Raw genomic sequence first — 25,695 nt, 5'->3', positions numbered from 1 at the left:
GAGACGAGTCTTCACTTTCTCTATAGCAAACTGGGATAAATTGGAGGACCGACGTCACAGAAATATCTAGACAAGTAGTGCAGCTCTACAAAAACAACGACAAAAACAACGACATACACCAACCATCTCTGGCAAACATTCAAATCCAAACTTGTCTCAGCCATCCAGCCGAAAATACAATCTAAAATGAAACCTCAAATAACTCTGCTGTATGGATTACCAGAAACAAAACAAAATATCAGCTGAAACCCGAATCGAGACATTACAAAAAGGCAAGAACACCCAACAATTGTGATAATTTCTGAAAATGCCAGAAAGAAATCAAGACAGCATATTGCGCAAAGCTGAATGGACCCATATCAACACAATTATATAGAAGTGCCTTCAACACAAAAAATCAAAACCATGTTAAGCACGTCAAGTCCAGGAAGGAATGCAATATTATAACTGCTCTATTACGAGAGAACGGACAACTTATCACAGACATCAATGACAAGGCAGATATACATGTATTGTTAAATCAATTCCAGTCTGTTTTCATCACCGACGACATAAATCAGCCAGCTCCGCAACTCACAAACCGGGTAAACAAATGCATCCCACGACATCACATAAGGGAAGGTGGTGTACTAAAGCTGCTAAATTACATCAACGTCCGGAAAGCAGCTGGTCGAGATGAACTCCCAAATAGAACCCTGCATGCTTGTGCCGTGGAGGTATCAGCCGCAAGTAGTGACATCTTCCAGCGGTTCGCAGACACGGGCGAACTTCCAAAGGATTGGAGAGACGTAATTGTTGCCCAAGTTTTTAAGAATGGAGATCGAAACTCCCATGAGAAATACAGAACAGTGTCACTCGGCTTCGTGCTCTCTAAGCTTTTATAACATATCATCTGTCGCCCTATCCTTAACCACGTCGACAAGCGAAAATAATTAACCAACCTTAATCATGACTTTGCTCAAGACACTCTTTTGAAACACATCTCGACCAGAACAAACAGGTTGACGACATAATACTTTATTTTACTAAGGCCATCGACACCTTATCCCAACAACGCCAACTTCTGAAGCTTTATAGGGACGGTATCCGCGGTCCAATATTCAATTGGATATCAAACTTTCTTACCCACCCAGAACTGTGTGTGGTAGTTGTTACCATATGCTCCGGCGTACCTCAAGGCGTGTTGCTGTTTCTGTGCCATATCAATGCCCGAAAGGGTAAAGTCTCACAAACGGAACGTTTATTTGCAGACAAGTGCCAACTGTATTGAGCTACCAACGCAATCACATACCATAGAAGAAGACATTGAACCTACACAAGTGGCCCGTGAATGGAAAGTGCGGTTTAACGCCAAGAAATGGTATCTAATCAGTACTTAAGGTAGCGCACCTCTAATGGGCACATATCCAAATATAATCTAAGTAATTATTTTCTTAATCAGCATCATTCCACTGAACTACATGCAAATTTGTAGGTAGGCTTTCCATGCTTTTTAAAAAAATATACCGATTTTTTCAAAACCACCCCCACGCTCGGCTTTTGTCCAGTTTATTTTCACCCCTGGGGTATATAAAAGTTCCATAATTCATTCAAATTTCCAAATATGGGCATGCAGTTGGTGTGTACAGATGCTGTAAAGGTGTTTAAAGTTTAAACAAGATGAAATAAGTATTCTTTTACAGACATTTATTTTTTTACAAATTTTTATTTATGGAAAAGCGCCATGAAATGTAAGTGATTTCAGCCAAGTAAAAATTGGGTCGGTTAAAAACAAAGTGTCATAAAATTCAAAATAATATCATTTAAGTCATATTTTAAACTTGTTTTTTTTATAGAAACACTATATACAGCAAAAATCCCAAGAAATAGACAGATTTATCGTTTACTTTTTGAAATAAAAATAAAAATTCAACATGCATGGTTCGTATTTTCAACAGTAAATCACCCAATTTCGCCATAACGTTGTTTTAATTTTAATAATTGAAGAATGTGCATAAAAATTGCAACATATTTTACAATAAATATAGCTTATATGCCATATTAAATCAAATTATGTTAGAAAATAAATAAAACGCGTCGTAAAAAAGTATACGTCGTCGGCAGGATTCGAACCTGCGCGGGAATATCCCAAAAGATTTCTAGTCTATCGCCTTAACCACTAGGCTACGGCACCTAATAGTAGGCTCTTCAACCTTCGAAGAAATCGCGGGAAATCATTAGAGGTGCGCTACCTTAATCCAAATCTACATTCTTCTACACTATTGACAACGCAATTCTCAAAACGCCAAAGGGAACCCATAAGTAAGCGTTATTTCTCAAATTATCTCAAATATAAACACATTACAAACATCACAAAATGTGGCAACTCTACACTAGGCGTCTTGAGACACAACCTTATATATCCTGTCCCCAAAGCTCCCGGAACACCGCATACCAAGCGATAATCCGATATAAACTGGAGTACGGGCTTGTTGTGTGGAAACGACAACAGGATGCAGGATCACATGACTTTGTTGGGTTTCCAATTAAACGTTAATGGATGTAAACACTCCGGTAAGTCCTGTTTTTTTCCAAATAACGTTTTCAACAATTTTTCTCAAGAAACTAGTGCATAAAAGACAGATTTTATATTTTTTATGCTGCTTATGGCAATGTGAAATATATCAGATCGAATTACTTAATTTAATAAGCCTGTGTTCTTGTTAAAAAATTCTATGTATTCTGCACGATTGAGCTTCACGCAACATGAAATTGTGTCACCGATTTCAGACGAATTAAAAGGAATATTCTTATACCTTAAGATATCGGCACAAACTGCAAGAGAAAATTCTTTTATGCACTAAAGATTTTTGCAAACGTATTTCAATGACTTGAAATATTTGCAAAATTAAAGTTCTTAACGGTGTGTTAACATTCGAGATCTGTTCGGCTTATGTGTAAATCCCTGAAAACCCCGTTGATTCTGCATCCTGACAAAGTAAAGCGAGTCCAACGATCTGCGGCACGTTTCGTTACCAGGGAATTGAGTAATTTAAGTTTAATTTAAGTACATTTAACTTATTAGTACCCAGGGGCCTATACAATTTGTTTGAACCAATCGAGCTTTACTTAGTAACAACAATGTGAACTCAACATCTATACATTGTTTAAAGATTGCAATTTCGGCAAAAGTGTGAGATTTGCACTGCTAATATTAAGTTCATGCGCACTGCCCGTTGAAAAGAAACACAACTTCGTTTCTTCAACGTAACATCTGGTACACACGCGATATCTACTTTCTTGTCGTTATTTTTCTTTCGGGTTAATTTGTCATCAAACACTTTCAAAATGTCGGGAGCATTATTTGGCAATACGAGCGGACGCTCACAGAGCAAGAATTTAGTAGAATTTCGAGCCGGAAAAATGCATATGAAGGGGAAAATGGTCCATGCAGACAAAAGGAAGGGTTTGGTATATGTACATCAGTCGGACGACTCACTGATGCATTTTTGCTGGAAGGACAGAACGACCGGAAGTGTCGAGGATGTGAGAATTTTGATTTGTCATGCGGTTACACTGTATAAATATTTATATAGTTGTAATAATTTAAAACTTTGACTTTTTGCGTGCACTCAAGTTGACTATGTGCAATAATCCAACTCCCAGATATTGACCCTCTGGGTCGCTTAAAGTTGCAACTGTTTATGGCATTTTACTAGTCAATATAAATTGCCGTCTAAGAGTCTTTTGATGATTTTTGCTTTGGCAGACTCTTCAGATTTATTCTGAACACGAATTATTTCAGCTAGGCATTTTACATATAACCTCTGCTGCCTTGAATCCAGACAGCACCATAAAATATGTTTAAATGGATAAAAAAATAGGTAAAATGAACATCACTTCCTATTTTCTGGCATAAATAAACACAAACAGTTCATAAATATATTCCATATGCTCAAAATAAAACAACATACTTGATATAGTGTTTGTTGCATAGTGTAACTAGATACAGACTTGATAGCTGAACACAAGTTCAATAAGTTGAATAACGACAAAACTTAACATCAACAACATGAATCATGTTGTTTGCAGAATAATGCTATTCATCCAAGTTTCCAACAGGTCGATGGTTCACGAAAATGTTTAAGTTTTTATGCCCCTGGATCGAAAGATCGGGGGAATATTGTTTTTGGCATGTCTGTCTGTCATTGTGTGTGTGTGTCCCAAAACTTTAAATGGCGTTAAGGTTCATGTAAAGTCCCAAAATGACCCCATATAGATGAAATTTTAAAATATAAAAATGATCAGTTATACCCAAAATAAGTTAATGAAATTTACATATGGTTGCAATAATCACATTTTTATTCCATATATGTACACAATTAAAAAAAAAACACTCACAAATGGTAGTAATAGTGTAATTATTATCAAAAATATTGCAAGGTATGGCAAATTCTCAATTTCATTAAAAAAACACAAATGCACCAAATAAAAACACCAACAGTATATGCAAGTTATATGTAAGGTACTCCGAGCATTGAATTGCGTCAATACAGCCCCACAAAGACACTATGCGTATTTCAAAATGAACATGTCAATGCCATGAGTCGCTATTTATAGATTTTGGAAAAATACTAACTTTCTGCGCGCATAGCATGCGATCAATAAGAGTTATGATCTTATAAAATAAAATTAATGAAAATATATCATTTTCATAATATCTCCATAACAATTACACTTACTTGAAACGCACTATTTGAAAAGAATCTTGATATAATTGACTCTCCTCCCGAATTAATTTCATCGGTCGTCCATCTTGGTCAGAAATGTGTATTGATTCGTATTTGCGAATTTGTTAAATATTGCTTATATTAAATATTTACTTTATAACATAACTTGAAATTACCTCATAAACAAATTATACAAATTTTAGAACAAACGGATCGTGAGTAATTTATCAATGATCGATTTTGAAACGAAATATTTTTCGAATATACTTCCGGCAAATAATGGCTTCCTGAACAAGTAAACATGACAAGACAATAACAAAAGCACTTTTTCATCGATGACAAGGTTTTTATAGAAATGTAAGTGTTCAGTTGGTTTAATATGTGCGTGTGCCCAACATTTGTATAATTCATTTTTCCGATCCCACAAATATTATGCCTAGATCGTTAATTGAAATATTGTTATGTCGACTTCCTTGAAACCGGATGTTTTATGCCCCACATGTTTAACTAACGTGTATGGAGTTCGAGATGTGACATAAACATGTTGTAATTTGTTTTAAGGTAGCCAATTAGTCGTCTTTCCGAGTCCTATACATTTCAAATGAACAATCAAAGTGTTTTCCCTTTTGGTAATATAGTTTATTTTTTTGTAATTGTGTCATTTTGTGACTATAATGAGTACTGTATTGCGAGTAGATAAGTAATTTTGAAAATGAAGGTTCACTGGTAAGTCCACCATACTTAAAGTAGTCCCCAATTATTGTGTTAACTTTTGACATTTTTTTTATGTTTTTCTTTTCCTTATTTTAGGATTGTTGGTGTGTGTTGTGTGGAATTTTCATTTGTAGTACCTAACATTAAGTGTATACAATATTTTGACCAAAGGAATTTGTTCAATTTAACTCCGTTTGTTATTTTGATAATTTCATGCATGCGCTGTATATTTCTTCAAAAGCAACATTTTGCATCATTTTTTTTTTATTAGCATTTTCTTATATGTTCTACAAGTGTTAACGAGGCTATTGACTTATAAATTGAATTTATTGCCATAATATTTATTGAAGTATTTCTATGTGAAGAATACGCCTTTTTACACTTTACATGAACCTTAAACTTTAACGCATTTAAAGTTTTGTCATAACTTTTTGTATACATGTTTTTTTTTTAGAAAAACGGGAAGACGCTGGGTAAAGGGGGAAAATAGAGCGCGAAAGAGACATATAAGGGGAAAAATAAAAACTGTTCATTTCAATGTCTATAACTCCTATGTTAGCGTTTCCGATCGCCAAAGGCGATTGAATCTTTCAGCTGGCGATTAAAGTTTAAAATGTTAATGAAAATGGTGATTGCAAAAAAACCTGATATTTCTCTTTAAGTATATAATATTTCCTACTTTTAAAGAGAACTTGGCACCGATTTCCACATGTAATCGCCATAAAAGCCCCAGGTGGTAATAGATAGTCCATTGATAAGAGATAGCCGGATGCCCGTATCTTATATTCAAGCCACATAACACAGTCGTGTATGCTGACAGATGCATCACAGGAAATTTTCGGGTAACTTTCCAGTCGCCAAACTGTGATATTTAACGTCCAATCGGTTACGAGAATGTTTATGGAGGCGGAGTTATATAGCGATTATTATTTTTGATTGACGTCTGTCACAGATTAAGCGTTTATCGCAGGTTTATTAACAATGAATCACAGTTGTAGCATTAATATGTGATATAAAACCGGTAAATAAAGCAGTACATTAAAGGCGGTTTCGGGCATCATCATCACACCTATTTACCGTACTGTAACAGGGGTTCCACTGGCCCAAAAAAAGTTGTCGCCACTTTTTCGCGGCGTGAATACTGTCGGTTATTCCACCTTATTAATAAGATCAATCATTTTAAGAAACCTTACTACATTAATGTCATTGACTATATTATCACTTTAAAAAGTATGTTATTTCATAAAAAAAAACAATAAGTACCTTCATAAGTCATACCTTCATAAGTCTTTATAAGCTTTATTTGTATATAAATAACATTTTTTAAACTTGATAAACAACACAGATAACCAAAATAATATAATAATGTTAACATCATTGTATTAAACAGTATGTTGCATAAATGTTTTGGAAATTAATTATTTAAACATAAAATCACACCAATGTTCATCATTTGAAAGGGAATCAGAAAATAAAGCATCTCACTTCAAATTGTTTAACAGTTATATTTGGTCATTTGGACATGATATACATCAGCTTCTGTTGTTAACAAGTTTTCTGTTAGTGGTGGATGATTTCCAGGTTCAATTAAATGACTGTTGTTCACGCCTTTTTCCGGACAGAAAGGCCCAGATAATTGCCACAATCCATTCTAGTTGCCTGAAATAACATAAAACATATTTTTACAAACTATCAACATCAAACCAACACATAAATGCCCCTATCTTTAAATGTCCGAATTTAACATATCCGAAATATAGTACATCGAGTAAATGTTTTATATTTAATTCAGAAATTGTTGTTATCTTAATCAATTTATATCCTTCCCAGAACATTACATTAATGAATCTATTAAACAGAAATGCTCACAAATACCTGTTGAAACAAGTTTTTATTTGTTGATGTGGAGAAATTAAATGCTTTTGCCAGCCCCATGGTTTTGATTTTAACAAAGAAATAGCGGCCCTTATAATCATTATAATTATTGATCGTCGTGACAGTTGGTCCCCGTGTTACTTAACTTATGGTCAATATCATAAAGGAGCCGTTAATCCGATAATAACCCCCATAAAACTTGACAATAGCAGTAAAAACACCGTTTGTAACACTTACACGCTTCGGTGATTTCTAATGCACTCTGCACTGTAGGTCTCTTACATCGTTGTAAATCAATATTTACAACTGACAGACGCTGGCCGCTAATGCTCGGTCGCGTGCTTTTGACTCGCAGTACATTTTCGGATAGGATTTTACCGATTTTTTGAAATTCGCCACTTTTAAAAAATCGGAGCCACATTTAAAAATTTAGCGCCATTTGGCGCCAATGGCGATCGACAGCGGAATCCCTGTGTAAACAATCATTAATTATGAGAAGTTAATTGCAATTGTTGAGCAGTGTAAAATTACTTACGAGTAAGTTGTGAAAAACAAAACCCGTTAATAATTTGATGCGGTAACAAATTCAATCCAGTGCATGTATATTTTATCATGTCTATTTGTAGAACTGATTTACACCGTTTTTCTACAGCCACGTGATAATAACTATTCACAGGGTTTTTTTTTAGAGAAAGGGGAAGACGTTGGACGCTGGGTGAAAGGGGAAAAAAGAATGCGAAAGAGACATATTAGGGGAAAAAATAAAAACTGTTCATTTCAATGTCTATAACTCATCAAAAGAGGCTTGTCTCTGTCCTTATTGTTCTTAAACACATTTAACATGTATTAAAGTCAAAGGTCTTAATTAAGTTGCAGGTGTAGATCTAATTATGGGAATTGTTTTCAACTATATTTCTGTACTAGGGCCGGGGGACGATGACGTCAATTTTGTGATTTCAATTTCATGATGAATGGGTTTACGATCTTGATCTGCTACAGTATTGGAAGGGAAAGAAGCGGCAGCTGCCGATTGTCTACTTTCACTTTCACAATGTTCGATGTTGATTACCTCAGAATCCTGCTGGGTTATAACGGTTTTCGATGATTCTTTCTTAATAAATGCCTCGATGCGTTCATTATCTTCCGAGTCCGAATGTTTTATTTTGTTTGTGTAAGAACGCCAATTGTGAGACATTTTTTTCTGTTTTCACGTTTATATCTTGGCTTGCACATAGCCCATGGGAGCATTCATTCTATGCTTTTAAACGAATTATCGTTGAATTAATTATGCACAACAAAATGTTTCGTTCGATTCTGAAATGAGCATTATTAAATTTGTAATCCGAACTTCGGAAACAGGCTTCCGAAATGTAATGCTTACGCGACAATAAACAAAGTGCTTTATTCTTTTTCTCAATAAAAAGCGCGCAAAAATTATAGAGACATGCAGAACGTCGCGTGGAAAGTGTTGGTGTATTTGTGTTGTATAAATTGGGAACATCACGCCAGGCGATTTATGCGTGTTCAGTGGGAAAAAAAACGCCCCGTTGGAAGTTATTTCATCACATATTTAAATAGTAACAAATGCCAAAATGTATTTGATATTTAAGAAAATGGGCGAATGTTTGTGTTTTGTGTTATTCTTGAGCATTTTTATAGTAAACATTTACCAGAATTTGCTTTAAAACTGGAATATACGGGATTATCGGGTAATTGGCGAGTACAAGTAAGCAATATATTGCGATATATTGCAATACGGGTTTTTGAACTGACAATATATCGCAATACGCTTTTTGGCGTATTGTTGCAGCACTATTGTACATGGTACAAATTGGATAAGTGTCGACTTCCCAAAAGAAAAAAACCTTTTCTTTGAGGGTAAAATATTATATTTTGGTGAAAAATTATATTTTTGGAGGGGAAATGGTATTTTTAGGGGAAATATTCTGGTAAGGGGCATTTTCCCCTGGTAGGGGAAGACGCCGAATATCGGCGTCACTTTCTTAGTAAAAAAACCCTGCAATATTGAAGATAGCAACTTGATATTTGGCATGCATGTGTATCTCATGAAGCTTATTCAAAACCGGAATGACTCAGATGGACTGATGTTGCAATAAACACTCTCATCTCTGTCTGGTTCCATGTCTGGTTCCATGTTTTCGTGTCTTCACTTTTTAGAGTTATGCAACAAAGACCTTAAATACACATGATAATCATAAAGGCATATGCTTTTCTAATAACAACTGAATCAGTAAAATGACTTGTTTAACCCTTTTCCAATCAGAGCTTAAGTGAAGTAAAAATGCCTGTGTGTAATTAGCATAAAACAAGAACAGCCTGCGGATTAACTTGCAGTTAGAGTTGTAAACAAATCCTTTCAAACTTGAATCTAGTTAGAAAGTTCTTTCATTAAATTTGATTTTCTAAGGAACTACAAATGCTAAAAAATACGTTTCTAAGAGGTAAAGGGTTAATAAAAAATGACATAAAACTATGCGTTTATTTTAGGACCTTATCATTTTCCCGGATGATATCGAGTTCAAGCACGTGAAGCAGTGTACAACTGGCCGGGTGTTTGTTCTGAAGTTTAAGTCATCGACTAGGAAGTTCTTTTTCTGGATGCAGGCAAGATAATTTTCATTTTTAAAATTTTTAGATAATTTGGTATATTAGAAGAGATACATTTTATATTTATATTGTATATTAAATAATGATTGAGACTTAAAACTATGGAATAAAAATATATACACGGCTATAGATAACTTTTGGGGTATACTGGGTAATTCACCCCCTGTTTTTGACATCAAATTCAAAATCTGAAACACTTTTTCAATTTTGTCAATTTACCAAAACGTGAAAAGGCCCCTTTAATTGGGTTTTTCTTCCCCTTTTATTTAACTCAATTGGGTAATTTAGGTAATGACATTTATAACAAAATAAAAATTTCTAAGGTTACTATATTGATAATACAAATGGAATTCAAAAAGTTACCTGTACATAACAACAAACAATTACTGAAGTTCTGATCAAAGTTCATTCATTTTTACGTTGAATAAGACCGAGTTCGTGAAAATCGCTGCATAACATTGATAACCGCTGGAAAGAATGCCTTCTTTTCTTCATAGGACGGCATATAAACTATCTGCTACATTTTTGTATGGAAAATAACCATTCTAAAAAATACGCCAGGTGTTTGTAAAATAATGTTTCGCGACGCAAGGTATTTTACGGTAATTACGTTATTAAATTTGTATTTGCATTTTTGTACGCTTTATTTTGAATTTTATTACGTTTTTGGTTATTTTGATTTCGTAACAACGCAAATACGCTTGTTATCTATAGCCTGGGATATATCAGTGATATTTTGTGCTTTTATTTGTTACAGCCTGTGCCATTTGAATTGGGAAAATTAGCGCGATAAACCAAGAAATTGGGGAAAATAGTGCAATACACCATGAAATTGGGAAAAATTAAGCATTGTTAATATGATTATATGTAACCGAATTAAAATTGTTTTGAAGTGCATGTTCAGGGTTTTTTCTAGCCATTTTGGGAAAAGGTCTGGTTAAATTGGAATTGTTCTAATTGATAAAAGTGGCAAATTTGGGAATTATTTATCGACAAAAAGGACTAAATTAAAGTTATATATTTTGTAGGATGTTTAAATAAAAAGTTGAGATCTAGAGGAGAGAAATCATGTCATAAGAGGCTGATTTCTTTAAAAAATAATTTTTGTGAATTGGGCTTTTTTTTTGAAATTTTGGTCGTCTTTTTGGGAAAAAACGTTGATTTTTGCGATTGGAAAGCAGCCGAAAATCGGCGGTAATTTTTAGCAAAAAAATCACTGTATATTAATTGTACATTAATGTTTTTTTATCAAATAGTAGTGTGTATTAGGATAATGAATATCAGCAGTATTAAAGAAACTACAAACATCGACTGAACTATAATAGGGGTGAAATGTTGTGTTTGTTTAACATGTTTTTATGCTCCCGGTAGGGTGGCATATAGCAGTTGAACTGTCCGTCAGTCTGTCCATCCGTCCGAAAACTTTAACAATGGTCATAACTTTTGCAATATTGAAGATAGCAACTTGATATTTGGCATGCATGCGTATCTCATTAAGCTGCACATTTTGAGTGGTGAAAGGTCAAGGTCATCCTTCAAGGTCAAAAGTAAAAAAAATACAATCCAAGGGAAGTAATAAGCTTTAAAAGGGAGATAATTTCTAAACCTGCCAAATGATGTATTGAAATTTGATTTCAAAGCAGCGCAATAGGGGGTATTGTGTTTTTGACAAACACATCTCTTGTTTCTCTAGATATTTATTATCAAGTCAATGTTCTAACTGTCCCAATTCCAAGGGGTCCCAAGGAAAACAACAATGGCTCTTTATTTTCAGGAGCCGAAATCTGACAAAGATGAGGAGTACAGCAAGAAAGTGAATGAATACCTCAACAACCCGCCCACACCCGGCTCCAACAGGGGAGGGGAGGGATCTCTGCCTTCAGACCTGGCCAATCTAGGTAGGGGTGTATGGGCATTTAGTAAAGTTCAGTTCAACTATAATAGAATACAGGGATTTCAATAGACGCAGAATCCTGCGTTTTGACGCGAGCAAATTAAAAATGACTCGTTTTTGACGCAACCCTTTTTAGCTCATCTATTTTTTGAAAAAAAATTATGAGCTATTGTCATCACCTTGGCGTTGGCGTCGGCGTCATAAGGGGACTGTGCAGGAAAAGTTATGTAACTCTGACTGGCATTTGGACGGAATTATGGGCCCTTTATACTTAGAAAATTGAAAATTTTGTTAAGTTTTGTGTTTTGGTCCACTTTACCCCTAAAGTATCATAGATATTGCTTTCATACTTGGAACATTCGCAAACTATCATAAGGGTACAGTAAAAGGACAAGTTGCAAAACTCTGGTTGTCATTTTTACGGAATTATGGCCCTTTTTTGACTTAGTAACTTTGAATATATGGTTAAATTTTGTGTTTCGATCCACTACTTCTTAAGTATCAAGGCTATTGCTTTCAAACTTCAAATACTTTCATGATATCATGGGGTTACTGTACCTGGCAAGTTGAATTTTACCTTGACCTTTGAATGACCTTGACTCTCAAGGTCAAATTATTAAATTTTGCTAAAATTGCCATAACTTCTTTATTTATGATTAGATTTGATTGATACTTTGAAAAAAACTACTCTAACCTGACATACCACAATAGACTCCACCCAAACCATCCTGTGTGCCCCCCCCCCCTATTTTTTTTTTTTAAGATCATCTCACAAATGACCACCACACCCTCACACTATACCCCCCACCCCCCCAATTTTTCTTTTGAAATGGTTAAAAAACACAAAAATTTATTTTTATTATTTTATGTTTGAAATACCGTCCAACCATCGCACCCAAGAATCCCCCCACCCCCCCCCCCTCCCCCCACCCGAATCCCCCCCCTAAATTTTTTTGTTTTTGTTTTCAGATCATCTCACAAATTACCACCACACCCTCACACAATACCCCCCCCCCAATTTTTTTTTTTGAAACGGTTAAAAACACAAATGTTTATTTTTATTATTTTATGTTTGAAAAAACGTCCAACCATCGCACCCAAGAATCCCCCCCCCCCGCCGATTTTTTTTCCGTTTTTTTTCACATTTTTGTAAGATAATGTAATAAATTCCACACCCCCACACTATACACCCTTCTTCACTCCACCCCTCCCTCCTTTGTGATTGAAAATGAGAGTCCCTTCACCTTTAAAAAGAAAATAGATGAGCGGTCTGCACCCGCAAGGCGGTGCTCTTGTTTCTGCTTTGCGTCATTTTGACGCATCGAAAATTAGACCCGTGCGTCAGTCAGTTAACATATCGAGTTCCAAGGTAATAAATCCCGCTGTGCTTCTCATTGAAATTAATGTATCAGAATTTGAAACTCGGTCTATAATCGAGAGAATACCCCGGGCGTTGTTTATCTTATGTCATCTCTTCCAATACACATGTCACCGTCTAAATAGTGCGTGCGCACTAACTGGGTAATTAGCAGCCGTGATGACGTGATTGACCATCCGATAATTGCAGAGTTTTTTGCAGACTTTGCAGACGGCAAGGTTAAAGAAAGTCTGCAAAAATAAAGAAAAAACAAAATTGATCAAAGGTCTATTAATTACGTAGATCCACTATTCAGTCCAGCGAGTTTTGTCAGTTTGTTAATCTACCGATAATTATGAGTAACACCAATATATCTTATATAAACTGGAATACCAGTTAATTTTTTATACTAACAAGTCATAATACTACACATAAACATTGAGAAAACACATTACTTCGATTATATATAAATTATCCGAGCAGAATTAAATTTCTACGTCATGACTTTCGACATTGTAAATCGCTGACATATTGTAAATTAAATTATAACCCGCATTTAATTCAAAGCTGGCAATCCAAATTACAAGTAATGGTGATTCAATAATGGAGAAAGCATTAACTGGATTTAACAAACATTTGATAAAGTTTGTTAAACCAGAAAACAATAATGAAAATTTGGATGTTTAAATTTAAACTACTACATGTAAGGCACTCTTAAGTGTACATATTTCGGACATGTATAGTATTTGGATAAACAGTAATAGATATACTAGATGTTCCATGCATTTAGATTGTGTTTTGTTACAAAAGCTACATGTATCATAGGGATGATGATAATATAATGACAATAAATATGTGATGAAAAGGTGCTACCATATATCATAAATTACTTAAATGTATTAAAAGACTTAAATGTGTTATGATGAAGTAGATTTTAATGAGCATTTATTGTTTTTACAAATAATCATAGTATGGTGATAGAAATAATAAAAGTTGTGAAATGAAAAACTTAATGTGGATATTGTTAGCACAAATTATTTATATTTTGTCATTATCTTTGTGTACCATTAAAAAATGTTGTGTTATGTATCATGGTATTGTTAACCAGGTTTTCCGAAGGAAAAAACTGGTTATTAGATTGGCAAATGCGGGCGGGCTGGCTGGCTGGCTGGCTGGCGGGCGGGCTGGCGGAACAAGCTTGTCCGGGCCATAACTATGTCGTTCATTGTCAGATTTTAAAATCATTTGGCACATTTGTTCACCATCATTGGACGGTGTGTCGCGCGAAATAAATACGTCGATATCTCCAAGGTCAAGGTCACACTTTGAGTTCAAAGGTCAAAAATGGCCATAAATGAGCTTGTCCTGGCCATAACTATGTCATTCATTGTGAGATTTTAAAATCATTTGGCACATTTGTTCACCATCATGGGACGGTGTGTCGCACGAAAGAATCACGTCAATATCTCCAATGTCAAGGTCGCCACGACTAAAAATAGATTTTTTTTTAAAACAAACTTTCAAAGGGGGTTCATTTTGTTTGTTCATTTCAAAAGTTCAGTTTGAGTTTTCTCCTTTTATCAGATTTTTTTTTCACAATGAAAACCTGGTTTTGTGACAATTTTGTCCCTTGTTATTTAATAAAGCAGTATAACTTTTTAAGATATTGTGTTACTCTTAGCGCATATGTTAATAAAAAAAACATGAATAATACAAACAAAAACACAATAAACGCGCTTCGAAATTGACCCCAGCATTTTTCAGTTTGACTCCTCAAAATTTCAGTCCAGGGGTCATTGACTCATGGTTTTTAAAATCTATTGAAATCCCTGGAATATTTTTTGCTGAAGTCATCTTCAATAACAGGTTTTAATTAATGCTGTCATCATGCTAGATGACTGTGTATCTAAAAAAACCTGTCACTATTGTCGGCAAATGTCTATTTATTTCTAAGGGGTTATTAAATATTTATACTATCGTTTTTAGCTCTTCTGCCAAAGGCAGAAGAGCTTATGGGATGGCATGGTGTCTGTGTGTGTGTAAGATGTTGTCTTGTTCATCCGATAATGTCCACAGTTTTCATCCGATTCTTTTCAAACTTACTCAGTGTCTTTATATTAATGAGTACTCGAACCCTATAGATTTTCAGGTCACTGGGTCAAAGGTCACAGTGACTCGAAATAGTAAAAACTTGTTTATCCGATTTAGTCCACAGTTTTCGTCTTATTCTTTTCAAACTTACTCAGTGTCTTTATATTAATGAGGACTCGAACCCTATTGATTTTCAGGTCACTGGGTCAAAGGTCAAGGTCACAGTGACTTGAAACAGTAAAAACTTGTTTATCCAATAAAGTCCACAGTTTTCATCCGATTCTTTTCAAACTTGTTCAGTTTCTTTATATAAATGAGGATTCGAACCCTATTGATTTTCAGGTCACTGGGTTAAAGGTCAAGGTCACAGTGACTCGAAATAGTACAATGGTTTCCAGATGTTAACTCAAGAATGCTTAGGCCTAGGATCATGAAACTTCATAGGTACATTGATCATGACTGGCTGATGACCCCTATTGATTTTCAGGTCACTAGGTCAAAGGTCAAGGTCACAGTGACTCGAAATAGTAAAATTGTTACTTTTTCTTGTTAATCCGATTAAGTCCACAGTTTTCATCCGATTCTTTTCAAACTTGTTCACAGTCGTTATATTAATGAGGACTCGAACCCTATTGATTTTCTGGTCACTGGGTCAAAGGTCAAGGTCACAGTGACTCAAAACATTAAAAATGGTTTCCAGATGTTAACTCAAGAATGCATTGGCCTAGGATCATGAAACTTCATAGGTACATCGATTATGACTGGCTGATGACCCTATTGATTTTCAGGTCGCTAGGTCAAAGGTCAAGGTCACAGTGAAAGTGGATAAAGCAGTAGAGCGATTCAGGCCCTCATGGGCCTCTTGTATGTTATAAATGAGAAAAGGTTCCCAAATAATTCACATTTAAATTTTCAACCCCGCTTGCATTGAGTTTTCAATTCACATAAGGTTTGCTTAGTTATATTTATTTGGTGTAAAATCCCTGGAATAGCTCCACGATCCTGTTTCAGCAGGTGACTCCGACATTCAGAGTATCCTGGGAGGCATGAGTCAGCAGCAGCTGATGCAGCTACTCGGTGGGATGGGAGGGCCTGGCGGGGGACTGTCCGCACTCATGGGACGTCCCGGCAGTGCTCAGTCAACCGCGTCTGAACCGTGAGTTGTTTCAGTGCTCAGTCAACTGTGTCTGAACTGTGAGTTGTTTCAGTGCTCATTCAACTGCGTCTTAACAGTGAGTTGTGTCAGTGCTCAGTCAACTGCGTCTGAACTGTGACTTGTTTCAGTGCTCAGTCCACTGCGTCTGAATAGTGAGTTGTGTCAGTGCTCAGTCAACTGCGTCTGAACTGTGAGTTGTGTCAGTGCTCAGTCAACTGGGTCTGAACTGTGAGTTGTTTCAGTGCTCAGTCAACCGCGTCTGAACCGTGAGTTGTTTCAGTGCTCAGTCAACTGGGTCTGAACTGTGAGTTGTTTCAGTGCTCAGTCAACCGCGTCTGAACCGTGAGTTGTTTCAGTGTTCAGTCAACCACGTCTGAACCTTGAGTTGTTGTTTCAATGCTCAGTCAAACACATCTGAACCTTGAGTTGTTTAAACGCTCAGTCAAACACGTTAGAACCTTGTGTTGTTTCAGTGCTCAGTCAAACGCATCTGAACTGTGAGCATGGGCTTGAGAATAAAAAATTAATAGACCATTTGGTGACCTGAACATGAACAAGTGTTGTAATCAATTTTTTATTCTGACATAGTTTAACAGAGTTTATATTATTACGCTATGAGTAATTTATTTAAACTTAACAATTTCAGTCACAATTCCTATGTATTTTGGATTTTGTCATTTCTTATTTGGAATACGTTATTGCGCCATATTGGTGCAAAAAGGTACCATATGCCTTCTATTATAATGTCACATGGTACCTTTTTGCATCAAGGGAGCGATTGGTTGCATTTCATTTACTAAAACTACAGCTCATTTGGCATTTTAACTTGCTCTTTGGAATGAAATGTGTTATATAAGACACAAAACTAACAAATATCATTGAATCTCGGCTGATGAATATCCAAGTCTTTATTCTAGCAATCAGTTTTCCTCTCCAGACCCCTGCGTGTGCAGTCCTCCCCGGGAACCCGCAGTGCGGCGTCTGAGACTCCAACCCAGCCCAGACCAGTCACTGCAGTGGCCCTGCCCTCCCACGGGACTACCACGACCTCGGCGGGAACCGCAGGTGGCACAACGACCACCACACCTGCAGGACGTGGGACCAGGGCTTCGGCCGCAGGAGGCAAACCTGCCATACAGCTCAGTGACCTGCAGAACATCCTGTCTAACATGAATGGTGAGTATGCAGCGTTCGCTTTTAACAGATGGTATCAATACATGAGAAGTGCTTCAAGAAAATGGGGTTAAATGCATTTGTGTCAAGTGTTGTCTGTAAAACATGAATCTTGAATATGCAGCCCTAACATTTATTATGCTCCCCCCAAAAAAAATTTGGGGGGAGCATATAGTCGCCGCTTCGTCTGTACGTCCGTGTGTCCGTGTGTCTGTCCGTGCACAAATCTTGTCCCGGCTATTTCTCAGCAACTAATCACCGGAATTCAATTAAACTTTATGGGAAGCTTTACTACCAAGAGGAGATGTGCATATTATCAGCCAGTTCTGGTCGGATGATTTTTCATAGAGTTATGGCCCTTTGAAATTTTCCATTAACTGTACATATAGTGCAATTCTTGTCCGGGCTATTTCTTAGCAACTAATTACCGGAATTCAATGAAACTTTATGGAAAGCTTCGCTACCAAGAGGAGATGTGCATATTATCAGCCAGTTCTGGTCGAATGATTTTTCACAGAGTTATGGCCCTTTGAAATTTTACATTAACTGTACATATAGTGCAATTCTTGTCCGGGCTATTTCTCAGCAACTAATTACCGGAATTCAATGAAACTTAATGGGAAGCTTTACTACCAAGAGGAGATGTGCATATTATCAGCTGGTTCTGGTTGGATGATTTTTCACAGAGTTATGGCCCTTTGGAATTTTCCATTGTACATAATTTATAGTGCAATTCTTGTCCGAGCTATTTCTCAGCAACTTATTACGAGAATTCAATGAAACTTTATGGGAGCTTCACTACCAACAGGAGATGTGCATATTATCAGCCGGTTATGGTCGGATGATTTTTCACAGAGTTATGGCCCTTTGAAATTTTCCATTGTACATACATGTATAGTGCAATTCTTGTCCGAGCTATTTCTCAGCAACTTATCACGGGAATTCAATGAAACTTTATGGGAAGCTTCACTACCAACAGGAGATGTGCATATTATCAGCCGGTTATGGTCGGATGATTTTTCACAGAGTTATGGCCCTTTGAAATTTTCTATAAACTGTACATATAGTGCAATTCTTGTCCGGGCTATTTCTCCCCAAGTACTGACTGTACTTCAATGAAGCTTTATGGGAAGCTTAACTACCTTGAGGAGATGCGCATGTTATTAGTGGGTTCTGGTTATATGATTTATTTAGAGAGTTATGGCCCTTTGAAATTTTTAAGTTTGCTAAACCATCCATTGTATTATTTTGTCGTAAGTTATGCCCCTCAAGACGTTTCGTTTTATCTGAATATATAGTGCAATATTGTGACAAAAAAACCTTTGGGGAGCATCACCCAACTCCGACGGTTTCTTATTACTTATATTATCTATAAATGAGGCGCGCTGTAGGAAAACAGGTCTTAATGCATTTATAGCAAATAAAACTGATATTTTCTAAGATCAGCTGCGCTGTAGGAAAACAGGGCCTAATGCATGTGCATAAAGTGTCGTCTGTCTAACTGAAATGATGATTATGCAAGGCTTGTTTTTGACATGTTTGCTTTCAATAAATGAGCAGCACTGTAGATAACCCGGGTTTATGCATTCACATAAAGCGTCGCCTGTCTTACATGAACAGTGCGGATGCAGTGCTAGCATTTTAAACTGCTATCAATAAATGAGCCGCCCTGTAGGAAAACCAGGCTTAAGATTTTTATTTTCAGTTATGTTAACTATATTTCTGCATAATATTAATTATAATTCTACATAATATTAATATATTTGATTCTCGCTGGGGGAAAATCAGGTTTAATGCATGTACAAAAGTGTCGTTCCAGACTAGCTTGTGCAGACAACACAGTCAAAGCAGGGATGATAGTTTCCTTATATATATTATGTTCCAAGGAAGTCTATTCTAAATGAAAGTCCAGTCTAGGCAGAAAATGTCCTCATTGAAATCCTGTGCAGACTGCACAGCCTAATCTGGTACAACACTTTACGCACATGCAGACTGCACAGCCTAATCTGGTACAACACTTTACGCACATGCAGACTGCACAGCCTAATCTGGTACAACACTTTACGCACATGCAGACTGCACAGCCTTATCTGGTACAACACTTTACGCACATGCAGACTGCACAGCCTAATCTGGTACAACACTTTACGCACATGCAGACTGCACAGCCTAATCTGGTACAACACTTTACGCACATGCAAACTGCACAGCCTAATCTGGTACAACACTTTACGCACAGCCTAATCTGGTACAACACTTTACGCACAGCCTAATCTGGTACAACACTTTACGCACAGCCTAATCTGGTACAACACTTTACGCACAGCCTAATCTGGGACAACACTTTACGCACAGCCTAATCTGGTACAACACTTTACGCACAGCCTAATCTGGTACAACACTTTACGCACAGCCTAATCTGGTACAACACTTTACGCACAGCCTAATCTGGTACAACACTTTACGCACAGCCTAATCTGGTACAACACTTTACGCACAGCCTAATTTGGTACAACACTTTACGCACAGCCTAATCTGGTACAACACTTTACGCACAGCCTAATCTGGTACAACACTTTACGCACAGCCTAATCTGGGACAACACTTAACGCACAGCCTAATCTGGTACAACACTTTACGCACAGCCTAATCTGGTACAACACTTTACGCACAGCCTAATCTGGGACAACACTTTACGCACAGCCTAATCTGGTACAACACTTTACGAACATGCATTAAGTCATCTTTCCCAGAGCACGACTAATTTACTTGTGTTGTCAGGATAACATGCTTTTTCTATATGTTTGTGTGTGTGTTTTATAACATCAAGCACAATTTAACATTCTACTTTTCTTGTATTTCAGTTCCTGCAGACAAAGATGGTAAGAACAAAACAAGATCAAAGGCAGCTGAAAACTGAAAGAGTTTCCATTTCAACTTACATTGTGTAACATTATATAATTATGTATAAAATATGACGATATATAATATTACAAACACGGGCATGTTTATATGTAAATACTAAATGGCTGCACATGAATTACATGTATTGCTGCCTTTGTCTGACATTTCTTGTTGCAGAATTTACATGAAGTAGAAAAAAAACACTACATCTAAACAATTTTAATATTTAACAGCATCAGAATTCAAGTGCGAAGTAACTAATTTTTATGGAAGAAAATCAAGAAAATAAATTCTACAAACACTTGTTTAAATGAATGATTGAAAATTATGTAAAAATCTGTTTATTCTTCATCAACCCATCCACAGTGGACCTGTCAAAGGCCCTTGACCCCGAGTCCATGGTCCCGATACTGGCCAACCCAGAGGTCCAGCAACGCCTGATCCCTTTCCTGCCGGAGGGTGGGGCCCTACCGAAGTCCGAGGAGGAGTTAAGGGCCACGATCACCAGCCCCCAGTTCAAGCAGGCCCTTTCCTCGTTCAGTTCGGCCCTGCAGTCGGGCCAGCTCGGTCCCCTTATGTCACAGTTCGGTCTTGGGGAAGACGTGGCTAATGCAGCTGCGCAAGGAGGTATGGCAGAGAATTAGAGTAGGCTTCATAACCTGAGGCAAATTTTATGGCCCATACTTTACACACATGAAATTAAACTTTGCAGAAATGTTTACATAGGATTCCAACCAAAATATAAGAATACACAGAAATCAATAAAATTAGAACAAATTAGTACTTATTAATTGCAAAGCATCGATCACAAATAGCTGGGGAGAAGTGATAATATTTTTATTCATTTTTTTATAAAAATTGAATATGCATGTTAAAAGTATTGAAAGGATAAATCTAGATATTTGTCTTTTTCAGACATAGAGGCATTTGTCAAAGCGATGCAAGCCAACAAGAAATCTAAAGACAAGGATGAGCCCGAGGATATGGACCAAGACTAAATAACTCTGCCATACATTTCACTAAGCCACAGAAAAAATGTGTTTCTTTTAACCAAATAACACCTTTATACGTTGAGAGATTAAACCATATAGAATGTCAATATATTTCAATGACAATTGTTTTCTGTGACATCTGTATTTGTCTTATATGAGATAGTGTTTAGACACTGCTTTTGAGTTTCGTTTCCTTAAACTTATAAATAAAAACTTAAAACATTCTAATATTTTTAAAATTTAAATTTTGTTTGGCCTTGTTTGATGACATGAATACATACATGTATGTGTTACATATACTCATTGGGTAAGCTTTTTTTGTTTTATCAGTATGCAAAATACAGGTCTATGAACATGTCACTTTGTTAGAATGTTGATACTGTTATGTGATCGCCTATTTGTGAATATGTCAAGACTTATAAATAGTTCATCTTACCTACATCATAATGCATTACGAACTCGTTGACGTTTTTGTCAATATGCATATTACAACAATTGTAAGAACATCAGAAATTAAAAATATAAACAAAAAATTACTTAACATTATCATATCTTCATATCTTGCTTCATGTACATGATACTGTTGAAAAAGGTACAGCAAAGACATCATGGGAAATAATTGTCAATGAATTGCTTTAAAACATGTCATTTCTATGCAATCCAGTGAATTTTTAATGATAATTGTTGCTTTGATACAAATCATTTGAGGCAAAAACCTAAAACAGGCGATTTTGCCAAACCAATGTTCTCCAGGATATGTTATTATTGGTCTGGAAAGGCATGGTTACATAGACTAGTCCTTAAAGACTGTTCTGCCATTAAAAAAACATTGGCATAATTCAAGGAAAAAAAGGACACTACAAAATACAGATCATGAGATGTAAGTTGAACAACATAAACATACTTTGGGTATGTGACCAATTCAATATAGGATATGCGCTTCAGTATTTAGAATTTTATTGGTGAAAGAACGTTTGATATCAGTGTTAAAATAGAAGAAAAAAAGCAAAATGCTTCCATCGATTACACTGGTCTACCATAGTCAATTATTTATTCTGATTATTATGCTCCCCCAATTTTTTTTGGGGGGGAGCATATAGTCACCACTTCGTCTGTCCGGCCGTGTGTCCGTCTGTCTTTGCAAAATTTTTGTCCGGGCTATTTCTCAGCAACAAATGACCGGAATTCAATTAAACTTTATGGGAAGCTTCACTACCAAAAGGAGATGTGCATATTATCAGCTGGTTTTGGTCGGATGAATTTTCACAGAGTTATGGCCCTTTGAAATTTTCCATTAATTGTACATATAGTGCAATTCTTGTCTGGGCTATTTCTCAGCAACTTATGGCCGGATTTCAATGAAACTTTATAGGAAGCTTCACTGCCAAGAGGACATGTGCATATTATCAGCCGATTCTCGTCTGATGATTTTTCACAGACATATGGCCCTTTAAAATTTTCCATTAACTGAACATATAGTGCAATTCTTGTCTGTGCGATTTCTCAGCAACTAACGACTGGAATTCAATGAAACTTTATGGGAAGCTTCACTACCAAGAGGCCCTTTGACATTTTCCATTATACATGTACATATAGTGCAATTCTTGTCCAAGCTATTTCTCAGCAACTTATAACGGGAATTCAATGAAACTTTATGGGAAGCTTCACTACCAACAGGAGATGTGCATATTATCAGCCAGTTATGGTCGGTTGATTTTTCAAAGTTATGGCCCTTTGAAATTTTCTATAAACTGAACATATAGTGCAATTCTTGTCCGAGCTATTTCTCCCCAACTACTGCCTGGAATACAATGAAGCTTTATGGGAAGCTTAACTACCTTGAGGAGATGCGCATGTTATTTGTGGGTTCTGGTTAAATGATTTATTTAGAGAGTTATGGCCCTTTGAAATTTTTAAGTTGCTAAATCATCCATTGTATTATTTTGTCCAACGTTATGCCCCTCAAGATGTTTCCTTTTATCTGAATATAAAGTGCAATATTGTGACAAAAAAACCTTTGGGGAGCATCACCAGTCTCCAACAGTTTCTTGTTAAATAAGTTGGTATGAAATTCACGACATTTGTTTTAATTCTGGTCAAGTACTGTACAGCGCAAACCGATTTAAACAGCATTCAGAGCAAATATGTCAAACCTAGGGGTGGTTACCATTAAAGGGCTAACGTCATCAGCGAGGGTCGTTCAACCGGGATGAAGTTTTTCCGTCCTCCACTGGGCACTGAAATAAACCAGGGAAGCCTCTGGAATCGGGGCGTTTCTTGTATCTCTCTCGAATCCCCACTAACACCTCTCTTTGGGTGTAGAGAACAGTAAACACACTTACAATTTAATAAACTATAAACAATCACTCATAAATACAAATAAAAGTGGTAATAATGGGGATGATAGTAATGATACTCGCTAAGGAGGATACTGCACGATGGGCACTCAAACTAGACTAAATTGACTTTAACAACGGACTAACGCAAACACTTGGATTAGTCACTCCTTTTTTAGCTTTTGTGATAGCCTTTTGTCAGTCATGCGTTGTCCGTTGTGTGACGTCAACATTTGCCTTGTTCACTCTCTAGAGGCCACATTTATTGTTCAATCTTTATGAAATTTGGTCAGAAGATTGGTCTCAATGATATCTTGGATGAGTTCGAAAATGGTAACGTTAGCTTGAAAAACATGGCTGCTAAGGGGAGGGGCATTTTTCCTTATATGGCTATAGTAAAATCTTGTTCACTCTCTAGACGACACATTTATTGTCCAATCCTCATGAAATTTGGTCAGGAGATTGGTCTCAATGATATCTTGGATGATTTCGAAAATGGTAACGTTTGCTAGAAAAACATGGCTGCCGAGGGGCGGGACATTTTTCCTAATATGGCTATTAATGGCTATAGTAAAATCTTGTTAACTCTCTAGAGATCACATTTATTGTCCGATCTTCATGAAACTTGGTCAGAAGATTCATCCCAATGATATCTTGGATGAGTTCCAAAGTAATACTGGTTGGATGAAAAATATGGCCGCCAGGGGGCGGGGCATTTTTCCTTAAATGGCTATAGTAAAACCTTGTTAACACTCTAGAGGCCAAATTTATTTTCCGATCTTCATGAAATTTGGTTAGAAGATTGGTCTCAATGATATCTTGGACGAGTTAGAAAATGGTAACGTTTGCTTGAAAAACATGGCTGCCAAGGGGCGGGGCATTTTTCCTTATATGGCTATAAATGGCTATAGTAAAATATTGCTAACTGTCTAGAGGCCACATTTATTGTCCGATCTTCATGAAACTTGGTCAGAAGATTCATCCCAATAATATCTTGGAAGAGTTCGAAAATGATGCCGGTTGGTTGAAAAACATGGCTGCCAGGGGGCGGGGCATTTTTCCTTAAATGGCTATAGTAAAACCTTGTTTACACTCTAGAGGCCACATTTATTGTCCAATCTTCATGGAATTTGGTCAGAAGATTGGTCCAAATGATATCCTGGATGAGTTCGAATATGGTAACGTTTGCTTGAAAAACATGGCTGCCAAGGGGCGGAGCATTTTTCCTTTTATGGCTATAGTAAAATCTTGTTAACTCTCTTGAAGCCACATTTATTGTCCGATCTTCATGAAATTTGGTCAGGGGATTGGTTTCAATGATATCTTGGATGAGTTCGAAATTGTAACGTTTGCTTGAAAAACATGGATGCCAAGGGGCGGGGCATTTTTCCTAATGGCTATATATGGCTACAGTAAAATCATGCTAACTCTCTAGAGGCCACATTTATTGTCCGAGCTTCATGAAACTTGATCAGAAGATTCATCCAAATAATATCTTGGATGAGTTCGAAAATGATGCTGGTTGGTTGAAAAACATGGCCACTAGGGGGCGGGGCATTTTTCCTTATATGGCTATAGTAAAACCTTGTTAAAACTCTAGAGGCCACATTTATTTTCCGATCTTCATGAAACTTGGTCAGAAGATTTGTCCCAATAATATCTTGTAATCTCAGGTGAGCGACTTTGGGCCTTTCATGTCCTCTTGTTTACTTTAGACGTGCTTTATTTTTTATATCCCTAATGTTTATTCTTAAGTAAACAAGAAATGTCTTTACCAAAATCAATCGTCGTTGAATTTGATATTCAAATGGTATTCCTTTAATAAAGAACACAATGTCCTAGCAGTGAGATTTCTCGTATCCAAAT

General features: G+C 36.5%; 1 protein-coding gene across 2 annotated transcripts; it reads left to right on the top strand.

The window, feature by feature from the left end:
- Window positions 1-3,310: 3,310 nt before the first annotated feature.
- On the top strand, window positions 3,311-22,039 carry LOC127842687 (proteasomal ubiquitin receptor ADRM1-like). Of its 2 annotated transcripts, none has more exons than XM_052372325.1 (8): window positions 3,311-3,525; window positions 9,807-9,923; window positions 11,701-11,824; window positions 16,283-16,424; window positions 17,362-17,600; window positions 20,462-20,479; window positions 20,868-21,128; window positions 21,417-22,039. In XM_052372325.1, the coding sequence occupies exons 1-8, from the start codon at window positions 3,328-3,330 to the stop codon at window positions 21,497-21,499; spliced, it is 1,182 nt and encodes a 393-aa protein (XP_052228285.1). In that variant the 5' UTR covers window positions 3,311-3,327; the 3' UTR covers window positions 21,500-22,039. The 2 variants fall into 2 exon arrangements, with proteins under 2 accessions (XP_052228285.1, XP_052228284.1); XM_052372324.1 differs by having other exon boundaries at window positions 16,280-16,424.
- The last annotated feature ends 3,656 nt before the right edge of the window (window positions 22,040-25,695 follow it).

The sequence above is a fragment of the Dreissena polymorpha genome, chromosome 8 (assembly GCF_020536995.1).
Source record: "Dreissena polymorpha isolate Duluth1 chromosome 8, UMN_Dpol_1.0, whole genome shotgun sequence".
NCBI classification, from domain to species: domain Eukaryota; kingdom Metazoa; phylum Mollusca; class Bivalvia; order Myida; family Dreissenidae; genus Dreissena; species Dreissena polymorpha.
Note: the sequence above shows the minus strand (reverse complement) of the source record. Positions and strands in the feature narration are given on the sequence as shown.

What these genes read in the sequence shown, in the direction of transcription:
- LOC127842687 (XM_052372324.1), top strand. Translation starts at nt 3,328, where the DNA reads ATGTCGGGAGCATTATTTGGCAATACGAGCGGACGCTCACAGAGCAAG. An exon ending in CGACCGGAAGTGTCGAGGAT is followed by an intron (nt 3,526 to 9,806) that starts GTGAGAATTTTG and finishes CGTTTATTTTAG; the next exon opens with GACCTTATCATTTTCCCGGA. An exon ending in TAATGCAGCTGCGCAAGGAG is followed by an intron (nt 21,129 to 21,416) that starts GTATGGCAGAGA and finishes TGTCTTTTTCAG; the next exon opens with ACATAGAGGCATTTGTCAAA.